The sequence below is a fragment of the Miniopterus schreibersii genome (genome assembly GCF_964146895.1).
Source record: "Miniopterus schreibersii genome assembly, chromosome: 8".
Taxonomy (NCBI): Eukaryota; Metazoa; Chordata; class Mammalia; order Chiroptera; family Miniopteridae; genus Miniopterus; species Miniopterus schreibersii.
The window spans coordinates 27572529-27587333 of NC_138109.1; the positions used below are offsets into that span (position 1 = coordinate 27572529).

The 14805-nt window shown below is 37.8% G+C and overlaps 1 protein-coding gene across 2 annotated transcripts in view; it reads right to left on the bottom strand.

Moving 5' to 3' along the window:
- The window catches only part of TESK2 (testis associated actin remodelling kinase 2), a gene marked incomplete at its 5' end in the record, with an annotated part of 77148 nt that overhangs the window by 35280 nt on the left and 27063 nt on the right, over positions 1-14805 (bottom strand). For both annotated transcript variants that reach the window (XM_081145580.1, XM_081145581.1), the window contains one exon: positions 3441-3489. In XM_081145580.1, the coding sequence (XP_081001706.1) occupies positions 3441-3489 (49 nt within the window). The remainder of the gene's footprint in view (positions 1-3440; positions 3490-14805) is intronic.

Genomic DNA, 14805 nt, shown 5'->3' on the forward strand with positions numbered 1-14805 from the left:
CTCTCATCATTGATGTTTCTATCTCTCTCTCTCCCTCTCCTTTCCTCTCTCTGAAATCAATAAAGATATATTAAAAAAAAAAAAAAAGAAATTTATAAAAAAAGGATGGCATGTTGCAATGGAAAGAGGATAGCCTTTGAAGTCAGATGAACCTGGGTCCAAACCCTACTTAGAGGAAGTTACCTAATTTCTCTAAGCCTTCATTTTCTCACCTATAAAATGGAGAAAATTTGACTAAAGAATTGAGAATTATGCTAAAATACAAAAGCACCAAGGATAGCACTTAACCCATAGTGGGTGTTTAATAACTGGTAGGTAGGATTTTTTAAATGAGATATGCTCGGCCGGGTGTGGCTCAGTGGTTGAGCGTCGACCTAGGATCCAGGTGATCGGGGTTCAATTCCCGGTCAGGGCACATGCCTGGATTGTGGGCTTGATCAATGACTCTGTCATCATTGATATTTCTGTCTCTCTCTCCCTCTCCTTTCCTCTCTCTGAAATCAATAAAGATATATTAAATAAATAAATAAATGAGATAGTCTTTACCCTCAACTAGGGTAGAAAAGGCAAATAATTACGATTTAATAATTGGACTATTTATAGGGTATGGAAGATTGTAACAATGATTCCAATTCTTCACCCCTTTGGCATGCTCCCAGTGTGGACTCAGGCATGTGACTTGCTTTGTCCAATGGGGTGTTGGCCAAGCAAATTTGAATATAAATAGAATCATGACAAGCACTTGTGCGAATTCGATGGCACACTTTTGCTATTCTGGTATTGTCTTAAAAAGGACTTGCCGCCCGACTGGGCGTGGCTCAGCGGTTGAGCATCGACCCAGGATCCAGGAGATTGAGGTTCGATTCCCAGTCAGGGCACATGCCTGGGTTGTGGGCTGGATCCCCAGTCAGGGGCGTGCAGGAGGCAGCCTATCAATGACTCTCTCATCATTGATGTTTCGCTCTCTCTCCCCCTCTCCGTTCCTCTCTCTGAAATCAATAAAGATATATTAAAAAAAAAAAAGACTCGTAGAAATTATTCAAGCCCAGAAGAGTCCAGATCACTACTGGATATGGGAAATATTCTTCCTAATAATATCACTACTTTACAGACATTAACAAAAGCTATGTTTGTCTACTGTAATTATTAACAAACCATTTTAAGAAAAATTGGAATGGTGCTCGCATTGCTGTGGAGAGTAGACACAGCGGCAATCAAGAAATATTTATTAAATGCCATCCAAGTTCCAAATGCTGTGCTAGATGTCATTAGCAATTTATTTTATGATCCTTAGTGAAACCAATAGCTATACTGCCAAGCCAAAATTATAAGGCAATTAAATGTAAGGGTCCCAAGAGACCTATGCCATGAAAGCCTTTACTGATCTCCTTCAGAAAATACCCAACACCATTTAGATATTTGGACTTCATGACCATCAGCCTATTAACATCATAATAAAAAGTATTCATATCATAAGCTACGTCAATATCTCATTAATGATACTAAAAATACACACTCTTTCACAAAACACCCATTGTATGTTATATATGGCTATAAACAAGCTAAAAAGCAATAGAAAACATTACTTAAGTGCAACATGGCCAAGGGAATGTTGCATTAAGATCATTCCTTTCTGCCATTTCCATTACAGCCCACTTCTAAATTTGTGACATGATCACAAATATTAAAGCATGTTCTTCTTTGTCAGCAAAACCAATATACAATCCCTTCTAATGAACTCACGTTTCAGAGAACAATGCTACAAGAAGGAAGTAACAAATACTTCTACAATTATTAGTGTCAGAGGTCTGGTGGATAGAAGGCTTGAGAGAAGAAGAAAGTTGTCTTTGAAGAATTTATAGACTCACTTCTGAGAAAAGAAATACACAGAAAATGTTTCTTGATCTGGAATTCTGGTTGTAGTTATGTTCATTTATAAAAATTTAGTAAGCTGTACACTTTTCATATATGTGCTTTTTCTGTTACTTCAATAAAAGATTTTTTAAAAATTTAATGACATTAACAACAGCATAGAACTAAGTACCAAATGAAAAATACATTATAAGGAGTTCAAGAGGGACTAGTCACTGTTAGTAATAAAAGCTATAATAGTAAAAATGTATTTAACAATTACTATATGCCAGGCACTGTGCTAAATAAGCATTTTACATTTCATCCTCACAACAACCCTGTGAGGTGGTCATCATCTCATCGGCAGCAGAATTTGCCACAATTAATTATTCCCTTTTCCTTGAAACTGCTTCCTTCCCATTCCATGTTTTCTTTCCTGGTTTTCTTCCTACCTCACTTAGCCACTCCTTAATCTGCCCTTCTCCCAGACTTTTAAAATTGAAATACTCTAGGGCTTAGCTTCTGACCCTCTTCTCTAGATGCCCTGGGACAGGTACTATTATTATTATTTCCATTTTACAGAAGAAAACATTGAGGCACAGAGAGATTCAAACCTAGACAATCATGACTTCAGAGCCCACTTTATTTGGCCTTCCATATACAAGGCAACAAACAGCTACACACATTCTATATTCTGGTGCCTCAGTAACTGAGAAAAGAGACACAGAGAGAGACACATGGGACCCTCCTTCATAAGATATTAAGGACTAATACCAGGCACCAAGCTAGCAGAAAAACAATACTCTTGCAAATTCTGTTAAATAATTTTCCTTCCTAAAGTTCTTCACTTTGTATTTTGTTACTTACTACTCAAGAAGGAATGTGAAAACATTCTAGAACAGATTCTAAAATCTAAGTGCTCATTAGAATAATCTGGGGAGCTTCTAATAAAAATGGACCCTATACAGACCTACTAAACCTGGAAGATTCTAGGCATCTGTTTCTAAGAAGCACCCAAACAAATTCTGAAGCTGATAACTCAGTACCTGAATTTGGGAAGCCTTTGTTCTAGAGAGGATTCTCTCATCCTCAGAGGCTCAGTAATGACTACCATGTATTTATCTGTCTACAGGAGGCAGAAAATGAAATGAGAATGGATATGTAAACTGATTCCAAGGAGTAATAAGAGCAATCAGGAAACTACAGCAGTGACACTGGTATTCTAGATCAGGACAACAAACATTTCTGGGTAGTCTGGGAATCTGTTGCAATGATAGAGTCTGCAGCCAAGTGATGCCATCCTTAGCTTAGGAGAGGGTCATCCAGGCAGCAAGAACCAATTTAATATTTGAGCACTCATATCATCAGAGTATTTACCAAGTATTTTGAGGGAATCCAAGAGTATTAAGAGATATGGCCATTGTCCCCAGGGAACAAAAGAAAGCACTGTTAACCCTGCCATTTTTGCATGAACATAAATGCACACACATTTTCCTTACATATGCAAGTAACAATCACTATGGAACCATAAATTGCTGAAACTAAGGCAAAGAAGTCACCTTCAACACATTTATTGAAGTCTATCTTACCTCTGTAAGTGCATGCAATTGTCCTTGATGTACACATACACCCATGAACCTATAAAACAAAAGGCTTTTTTTAAACAAATGAAAAGGACATGAACATAACTGCCATATAGAGAAACTAGTTTAGTTACCTATGCATTAGAAACAATCTAATACCTGTGACATCCCCTGGGCTCCTGTACAACCCTGTAGCCTCTCAAATTCTGATGTCAGGCTGGTAAATTTATAAGTTTACATGAAACATCTGGTTGTGGCAAGGCGTAGTGGGAAAAAGCAATGGTGGAAGAAGGAGGAGGGTAAACCTTAAAAATAGCATGGTATAATGAAAAAAGCACCAAACTAGAAGTAAAACACTTGATGTTGCTTTTAGCTCTGCCACTATCTGACTACCACCACCAAAAAAAGTCACTAACCCTAACCCTATTTTGGGCTCTGTTTCCTCATCTAGAAAGTAAGCGGGTTGGACTACCCAATCTGAAGATGTGTAATTTACAAACTGGGAGGGGGGGAGCCCACATTTGCTGAATGACAAAGAACTAACTTCCTTAACGTAAAAAACTCTTCCAAATATGTAATAAAAAAGAACCCAATAGAAAAATAAGCAAGTGGTATATACATAATTCACAGAAAAGTAAGTATAAATGACTAATAAAAATATCAAAATGTGCTCCGATTTACTCATAAAGAAATGTACATTAAAACAAGGAGATACTGCTTTTCTTGAGATATTGCTTTTTAAATCTATCAAATGAACAAATATTAAAATTCATAATGTTCTGAAGTTGAGAAAACATGAACAGGAAACACTGTTGAGTTCTTGGCACAATTTTTTCAAATGGTAATTGATCATATCTAGCAAAAGTTTTAATTGCACCAACAATTCCATTTCTAGGAATTTATCTTACAAATATACTCAGTTTGGGTGAGCAAAATACATGTAAAAAGACATCTACTTCACCAGTACATATGAATCTAAAACCCACTAATAAAAGACTGGTTAAATATTTGTGGTATATTCCTAGACTGGAAAACTATATAGCCATTTAAAAGAATAAAGTGGATCTTTATGCACTGATATGGGAAGATATCTAAAATACACTGTTAAATGAAAACATCGAGCTACAAATCTCAATTGTGTAAAAAAATTACATATTAATAAAAAAATTTCTAGAAACAATAATAAATAAGTGGTACTGAGGGGGTAAAAGGAGACTTTACTTTTTTAGTGTACACAAATATTTGAAGTATTTTTCAACCAACAGTTTTTTCAACCGCCGGGCATGGCTCGGTGGTTGAGCATCGACCCAGGATCCAAGCAACTGAGGTTCGATTCCTGGTCAGGGCACAAGCCCGGATTGCGGGCACGATCCCCAGTCAGGGGCGTGCAGGAGGCAGCCAATCAATGACTCTCTTATCATTGATGTTTCTCTCTCTCTCTCCCCCTCTCCTCTCCTCTCCTCTCTCTGAAATCAATAAAGGTATATATTTTTTAAAAATTTTAATTTATTGATTTTAAGAAGAAAGAGAGAGAGAGAAACATCGATTTGTTTTTGCATTTACTTATGCATTTACTGGTTGATTCTTGTACATGCCCTAACTGGGGATTCAACCAGCAATCTTGGCATATCAGGACAACACTCTAACCAACTGAGCTACCCAGCCAGGACCTAAAAATAATTTTTAAATAAAAAACATAAATCAACAATTATGAATGATAATCACAGTGGGAGAAATCAAATGTAATAAAGCCTGTGACAATAGGGGTTGGGTTGCCAAGAAGGAAGTCTTACTAATATGCCCACAAGTCTCAACTAAGTTCTAGTTTAGAAGAGCAAACAAAAGGGAAGAGAATGACTACAAGTGAGAGTGCTGGGACAGCAGTCACTGTGCTGGAAAGGAACATAAAGTTCCATGAAGGCAGAGTCCAGGTCATATTCTTCCCTGTGATCATACCTAACAGTTACTAGCAAACAATATGCACATTCAATAAACAATTGTTGAGTGCAAAGGAACTGAGTGAAGGAGAATACCTGGTCATCTATAATACAACAGCAGAGTTTTAAAGACATGCTGCTTCAACCAAAATCACTAAAGTGGAAATTTCAGAGTTTCTCCAAGAGGTGGTTTCTGGACGACTGGTTTTTTCTTTGCTCTTTCTTTTTTAATCCTCACATAAGGATATGTTTTTTATTAATTTGAGAGAGAGGGGAAGGGAGAAAGAGAGAGAGAGACATCGATGTGAAAGAAACATCGATGTGAGAGAGAGAAATTGACCAGTTGCCTGCCATACACACCCTGACCAGGGATGGAACCTGCAACCTAGGTATGTGCCCTGAAGGGGAATCAAACCTGCAACCTCCTGGTTTATGGGACAATGCTCAAACCAACCTAGCCACCCAGCCATGGCTGACCACTGTTTTTTTTCTAAGTGTATCCAGAGACTTGATGGGAACTTGAGAAAGGAAGAACCTGAGGAAAGATCTAGGCAGTCCTGAAAATAGAATGCAGGCTCCAATGACTAGTTGAAACTTACCTCTGCCTTGGAAAGAAATGGAAAGCGAAATAGAGTAGTTAAAAGGGTTCTGAAATTAGAGGGTATAGGTTCAAATCTCACCTCCACCTTTTACTTGGCAAGCATTAGTTTCCCTCTCTGTAAAACAGGATAATAACCAACATCACTTTTTTGTAACTTTCCTTACTGGGGGAGATTCAGAGTTTTACTTATCTCTCCATTTTTTGTACCTAGTATAGCATCTGGCACATAGTAAGCAAGCTCTCAATAAAGATTTGTTAAGCCTGGCCAGCGTGGCTCAGCAGTTGAGCATCGACCTATGATCCAGGAGGTCGAGGTTCGATTCCCCGTCAGGGCACATGCCCAGGTTGCGGGCTCAATCCCCAGCAATGGGCATGCAGGAGGCAGCCAATCAATGATTCTCTCTTATCACTGATGTTTCTATCTCTCCTTCAGCCTTCCTCTCTCTGAAATCAATAAAGATATATTAAAAAAAAAATTTTGTCGAATGGCATGAATGATTTTTATGATCTGGGAACTTAAGTTCAAGTTCCTCCCTGAATTGGAAGACCTTACTTACTGAAGATCATCCTTCCAGAATCAGCTAAAATTTCTTCTCTATTGCAATCTCCTGGATGTCCTCAGCATTACTCTTCTCTCTTCCTCCCTCTTCCTCTCCTTCTCCCCCACCCACAGTACCGCTAGCACTTTCCACCAACCCACCCCCACAATGCCACTAGCACTTTCACCCTTTGAAAGATTGCTCATTAGCATAAGTGAAGTGGTCCAGGGTCTGGAGTCAGACTGCTTGGATTTGAAACCTGGCTCTGCTTACCAATGACCTGTCTTTATTTCAGTTTCTTCACATGCAAAATGGAAATATTAATATTACCTAACCTATATGGTTACTGTGAAGATGAAATGAGATAACTTGGGCTCCTGGAACATAAGAAGCACTAGAAAATGTTAGCTATTCTTCTTCCTCTTTTAACATTTCTGACTCCTTCTCCAGACTGTAATAGAAGAAACTTTTTTAAGAGTACAGATCTCATATCATCTGTTTCTATATATATTTCCTGAAACACAATGCTTTGCATATAAGATGCTAAACAAGCATTTCTTGAATGGGGAAAAAACACAATAATCATCAAGTTAGCTTCATAGTGTAAACTCATTTTATAAGAAAGAACATTTAGAGACAGGTACAGGCTGGAAAGTAAGAGGTATTTATTTTGTTAAGTAAATTATTTATATACAAGTTAGGCAGTAGGATTCTATTAGCAAAACAATGGCGACATTCTAAAGTAATGGGTCTCCTAGAAGCTGAAAGGACCTGGTTTCCCTGTGATACATCCCTGCTGCCCTTTCCCCCAGACTCACAGTCACTATGACCACATCACCCACAGAAGTATCACAGACAGCACAGCACATACAGAGAGGCACTGGCTTCATGTGACAGTTTCCTGTCTGCCTTCTTCCACTCCCCCCACTCACATTACCACATTACAGTGGTGTCACACAACTCTACTTCTGTGTGAAGCTTTTCTGCCTGACCTGCTCAAGCTCTTTTCCTTTCCACCACCACCACATCCAAAAAGGTGTCCTAGAGCTGGCAAGCTGAGGCAGGCATTAGCTTTATATTGGAAAAGGAGCTTGAGCAGACTTAATCATTCCAGTTGCTATAAACAGAATATACTTTTAAAGGGAATTACTCATCCTTAACAGGGAAGTGATATGTGCCTACAAAAGCATTTAATATTAACAGTAAGTTTTCACTAAAATTTTTATTGCTAATTATATCAAACTCTAAGTTGTGAGTAAAATCTCAAATCTTTTTTGATATTAGACCTAAAAAAATTACATCCTGAATGATTCTTATTCCCCACTGCCTCCACCCCAAATCTTGTCAGCTAGAATTACTTAGCTCAAGGAGCACTTTCTTAATGCATGTGCTTGAGAGGGAATGATTATTCAACTTTGTTATTTTTAGTTTCATATTACACACACATTCATATTGAGAAGTAGGCATAGTTGCTTTTGTTTTTTAGATCAGTGCTTCATAAATTTTAATGTGGAAACGAATCACCTAGGATCATGTAAATTGCAGTCTGAACTCCTAACAAGCTCCCAGGTGATGCTGACGTTTGGTCCATGGACCATCCATTGAGTAGCAAGGCTCAGTCCATACAGAAGACAGCGATCTCTAAAGTCAGTAAGACTGTAACAGGTAACTCCCAACTCTGATGCCATTAGTAAGTTCGACTTTGACCAGAGACTTAATTTGCCTCAGTCTTTCCTAAAGCATGATTTACCATTTCCCATAAAATGTCATTACCATGCTTTCCCACACCTTCGTCCTTTCTCAGGTTGTTCCCACCGGCTAGAATGCCCTTCACCCCCCATTTCCACATAGAATCTATCCATCTTTAAAGCTGGGTTCAAATACTTCCTTTCCCACAAAACAAATTTGGCTCCCTTCTGAGTTAACATGCTTCTAAACCATCAAGGCACTCCATCTACACTGCTCTCCCATATCATGGTCATTTCCTAACCTTTGACTATGTTTCATAACATGCCTTATATCTCCACTACTAGACTATAAGCTTCTTAACAGCATTCTCTTGCTTGGCATATAACAGTATATAAACACTTGCTAAGTAAATTTAAAGCAACTCTGAACACTCAAAAATTATTCAGTGCCTACCACATGCCAGGCATTGGTAATGATTATGATTATGGCAACAACTATCTCTTAAAGAGTACTTCCTCTGCAAGCATTATTCTAAGCAATTTACATTATATTCATTTAATCTTCACAACAATCCAGTGAAGTAGAACTTTTATTATGCCAATCATAATGATAAAGAAATTGAGGCTTAGCCCTGAATGGGTAGCTCAGTTGGTTGGAGCGTCGTCTTGATACACCAAGGTTCTGGGTTTGATCCCTAGGCAGGGCACATACAAGAATCAACCAATGAACGCATAAATAAGTGAAACAACAAATCGATGCTTATCTCTCTCTCTCCATTCCTCTCTCAAACCTAAACAGTGGGTTCCAGTGTCTGTGCTCTTAATCTCCATGTTATATTACCTCTTCATATAGTTATAAAAGGATATAAAAATGAACAAGACACAACCCCTTTCCTTAAGCAGCTAGTGGCTACTCAAAAACTTTTTGTGGCAGCTCACAGCTCCTGATCAAAGTCCAAATTCCTTAGCATGTTATTCAAGAGTCTGAATTATCTGACTCAAGCCTCTCTTCTTTATCTTCTATTACATCCACCTGCATTCTCTATGGTTGAGTTACATAATCTGCCACTCCTAAATATGTTCTGAATTCCATATTGTTGTTAGAGTAAGTCCGTTTGGAATTCTTTTCAAAGTTCTACCAATCCTTAAAAACCCAGTTCAAGAATATCTCCAAATAATAATCACAATAACAACAATAGCACCAAACATTTATATACCATTTAGTATGCCAGGTACTGCCACATATTAAGTCATTTAAATCTTAAAATGACCCTTTGAGGATGGTCAGAATAATTCCTATCTCAGAGACATAATTTCAAATATTTCCCTAATCTTTCTAATCAAAAATTAATCTTTCTCTTCCCTCTATACTCATATGACTCCATATAGACCTCTGTTGTAACACTTATCAGACCTGCCTTCTACATCAGGTTTTATCTATGTCTGTTTCTTCCACTAAATTACAGGGTTCTTGGTGCTTGCTTGCCTGATTTGGGTAGCTCCGCACCCTTCTGCAGAAGTAAAGTTTGCCTTGCCGAGTTAAAAAATAAAATAATAAAATAAATTACAGGGTTCCTGAGGACAGGGATGTAATATGTGGAAGAAAATGGCTACTTTTTTTTCTTTTTTTTTAATTAAACTGCTTCCCTTTTCCTCCTGAAGTAGACTACATGTCTATTAACAATTGGTTAAGTCCATAACACTGAGTTCTGGCCAGTGGTATAGGGGCAGAGCGATTATGTCATTTCTAGGCCTGTCCTATAAAACTTCAACACTATTCTCCACACTTTATTCTTTCATCTGCCAGCAGATGCAGAAGATCCAGTGGAGGAATCTGTGGCCCTGTTCTTGGTAAAAAAGAACTTCCTTTCCACCTCCATCTAACATGCGCTGGACTGGGACATGAATAAGAAACAAGCTTTTAAGCCAACAATATTTTAAGTTGTTTACTACAATAGTTAGCCCACATGGATTAAATACACCACGTGGTTCTGTGTCTCTATATATACTAAAAACACTGCTTTGTTCATAGTTAGTGCTCAGTAAATATTCACTGAATTCAATTAAAAGTTAAAATTCTTATTCCAGGGCAGGACCTCCCCTAGGCTCTATTGTTAGCCAGTAGTCTGCAAAATGGGAAATGAGCCAGATTATCCTTTAAAGTATGGGGTGAAAATTAGAATTTTTACTTATATAACTTTTTACATAAAAAATTGTTTAACTAATATTTAATATGGATTAATAGTAGCACCTGGTGATGTGCTCAAAAATGTTTTCCTAATGGTACACTACAGTAGGCAGAAGATGTCCAAAGGTGCCCGTGTCCTAATCTCCAGAACTTGTGAATGAATATATTGTTATATTGCAAGGGGAATGAATTAAAATTGCAGATAGAATTAAGGCTGATAATCAGCTGACTTTATTTTTTTCTTTTTTATTGAATTTACTGGGGTGACAGAGGTTAACAAAATTTTACAGGTTTCAGGTGCACAATTCCACAACATATCATCTGTGCACTATATTGTGTGTTCACCACCCTAAGTCAAGTCTCCATCCATCACCATTTATCGCCCCTCTCCCTTGAAATCACCACACTGTTGTCCGTGTCCATGAGTTTATCTTTTTTGTTCAATCCCTCCACGCTCCCACCCCTGCCCCTGACAGCTGTCACGTCAGCCTGTTTTCTAGCTATAGGTCTGTCCCTATTTTGCTTGTTAGTTCATTTGTTCATTAGATTCCACATATGAGTGAAATCATATGGTCCTTGTCTTTCTCTGCCTGGCTTATTTCACCCAGCATAATGCTCTCCAGGTCCATCCATGCTGTCGTAAAGGGTAAGATTTCCTTCTTTATGGCCAAGTTGTATTCCATTATGTAAATATATCACAGTTTTTTATCCACTCACATACTGAAGGACACTTGGGCTGCTTCCAAATCTTGACTATTGTAAATAATGTTGCAGTGAGCACAGGGGTGCATACATTCTTTCAAATTAGTGTTTGGGTTTCTTCAGATAAATTCCCAGAAGTGGAGTCACTGGGTCATAAGGCAGCTCCATTTTTAATTTTTTGAGGTAACTCCATACTGCTTTCCACAGTGGCTGCACCAGTCTGCATTCCCACCAACAATGCACAAGGGCTCCCTTTTCTCCACATCCTCACCAACACTTGTTGTTTGATTTATTGATGATGGCCATTCTGACAAGTGTGAGGGGATATCTCATTGTGGTTTTAATTTACATTTCCCCAATGATTAGTGACGTTGAGCATCTTTTCATATGTCTATTGGCCTCTTTGGAGAAGTTCTATTCAGGTCCCTTGCCCATTTTTTAATTGGATTGTTTGGGGGGCTTTGGTGTTCAGCTGACTTTAAAGTAGGGAGATTATCCTGGATTATCAAGGTGGGTACAATGCAATCAAATGGTCCTCAAAGGTGGAAGAGGGAAGCAGAAGAGTCAACATCAGAGGGATACAATGCAAAAAAGACTCAATAGGTCATTGTCTGTTAGACTGAATTGTTCTTTTTCCTCATTACATTTCTCCCACTTTGGGAGAGGGGGAAGAAATAAATCATTGTGAGAGTTTTGTTTCAGAAGCGTGCTCAGAGAAATTGAAGTTTGTGTTTATATTTTGCTATTTTGGTATTAGTTTATGAGTAACCTTAGAATAAAAGATAAATGGGAAGAAGGAGAAAGCTTTCCCAGTGTCTGGGAGACAATCTAGATACTTGGGTTTCTGGATATTAGTTCTCTTCTAAACTTCCTGGATATTTTTTTAAAAAGCATTTTGGAAACATTTAAAGTCACTGCATATATGTATTAATAGATCTGCCTTTGTCAGGAGACTTGGTATTTTGCTGCTTGCATGGCAGTTTTGAGCAATGAGGTTTAAATTTTTCTGTGAAATAAAGAAAATACAGAACAAACTCAGTTTCCATTTACTTTCGATTGTTATTCAAGATAAAGAATATTTTTCTCTTGGAAATCTGTTTTTGTATTTATTAAACTGGTTTAATATTTATAAGCAAGCAGATCTAATTTTAACTTTTTAGATTTTTGTATTGTTTCATTTTTTTAAAGAAAGTAAAATTAGACTATGAGCTTGACTGGTCCTCTTGTTATTATTATATGTTGTGCTATTGACATGATCAGGTGATTTCTGAGCAATGTTTATTTTGCCTTCAGCTGTCTTAAAACAGGACCATAAAAACCAGGGACGGAAAAGAGAAAGCCAGACTGAACCAGCTCTGTTTAGTGTCACCTGATGTAAGGCTCAGGTGGTTAATGTCTATTCAGCTGAGTTTTCCTTTGAGTCCTCATATCTAGGACCTAGTACAACCAGTTTTCCATAATGTAATATCTCTAAAACACATTTCAACCACAGCAAACCTTACCCAAGGATATTATTGCTTTTATTATGGGTCTAGATTCATAACTCTTTTGTGACTTGAGATCTGAGTCACTGCCTCTTCTCCTTTTTTGTTTTTGGTAATTTTGTGATGGTATCTTTGCTTTATTTGGGACCAAAATGCAAAGCAGTTCCTTTTAGTGCCTTGTGTTAAAGCTTAGTGGAATCTGGTAGAGTATGTTACAAGACCTTACCTTCCAAAATTATGGGAGGAAATCAGTTAAAAATATAGCATAACTTCTGGAAATACTTTTTTAAAGAAAAGCAAACCATTCTAAATAGGTCTCAAATGTAGGCCTTTCTTTTTCTCACCCGAGGATATTTTTCCATTGCTTTTCGGGGGCGGGGGGGGGGGAGACAGAGAGACAGAGAGAGACAATGATTGGTTGCCTCCTGCTCGCACACTGACAGGGGCCGGGGATTGAACCTGCAACCAAGGTACGAATCCGGGGACCCTTCAGTCCGCGGGCCGACACTCTAATCAGTGAGCCAAACCAGCTAGGGCTCAAATGTAGGCCTTTTAGAAAACATATAAATATAAAAATTATGCCATTTTAATATTTTGTTGTCAGTTTATTTCAGGCCTCTAATTGTTTTTACCATAACCTTGGAGTCAGACATTTTTTTCTAGAAAGACCACAACAAGTCAAAAGAACTCCGTATCGGAAATAAAATATCTAAATTAAATAAATAAATAAATAGCCCGGCCAGCGTGGCTCAGTGGTTGAGTGTCAACCTATGAACCAGGAGTCTATGGTTTGATTCCCAGTCAGGGCACATGGGCTGGTTGTGGACTTGATCCCCATTAGGGGGCATGCTAGAGGCAGCCGATCAATGACTCTCATCATTGATGTTTCCATTTCTCTCTCTCCCTTTCTCTTCCTTTCTCTGAAATCATTGAAAATATATATTTAAAAAATAATAATAATAAAATAAATAAATTTTACAATTAGAGCTGTGTATCAGAAGAGTAAAGGGGATGAGGGGAAGAGAGAGGGAAAATAATTCACTCCAGGAAAAAGTGAAAATGGCTAAACTGACTGATGTATAAGGGAAGGAAAGATGCAAAAGGCTTTGAAGATTCAGAATCAAGAGCTTAGTTTCTGATCAGAAGCAAGAAATAAAAGGAATAACTAAAGATGATTTGGGGATTTTCAGAAAGGATAACTGGAAAGATAGCAATCTTAATAACAGATTAGGAAAATATCCTGCCATATCCTCATAGCATTAGCTGACACTACTAGACACTTTCCCAGATGTAGTTTGCTTCCTAAGGAGACTGGGAGATAACAGCCTTCTACTTCTCTTGTATTCACCATGGTATTATTACCTAGCATGGGGCTGAACTGAGTATGAGTAGTTCCAAATAAATATTTGGAGAATTGAAAACATATTCTCCATTTTAACAAAATGACAATCATATTGTAGCAAATGGATTTTAAGATAAAACAGTTCTGAACAAAAATTAGTAGATAAGAAAATAAATTCAGAATGTGGTCTTAAAAAAAAAGCAAGCATGAGAATGTGGTTGAGGAGTCTAAAAGAAATATTAAATTTCTCATGGCATGAAGAATAACAGAGAGGTATGAGCACAAATCTTGGTACAGGTCCTCAGAAAGGCCATTGGGGAGTGGAAGTGAGCAGGGCATAGAATCGGGTTACAGATCTTGAGCACAAGACTTCCTGGCATAAACAACCTTATTCACAAGAGGACCAAATAATCAGTCTCGGCACTCAACAAAGTACTTTATTGTTCCTTTTTTTAACTGATAACTTAGAGCAATTGATGATAAAACAACCAGTCTTAACTGTATCCATGTATTAAAAATATATACACACACAAACAAAATATATAAACCTACTACTTCTATGACTTACCAGGCCTTCTTTTCCTTCCAACTAGAAATATTAGGAGGAGAAAGATTAAAGGAAAAGAGGAAGTAGTGAGGTTGGGGGTCAAGAAAAAGAAAGAAAACTGTGAAAGTTCAGCTCACTCACTCCTGCTGGGCACAAAATAGCTGTGCCAGCAGAGGACCAAGGCATGCCCAGAGGATCAGATGCCTAGCATCTGGCAGATCATGCAGATAGCCTTTTTTCCAAGTAGGATTTTCCAAACCACTAATTTTGAATTTTTTCTGTTTTAAAGCAGGAAACCCTTTCTTCAAAACTCATATAGGAGTTCAATATAAAACAGATAAAA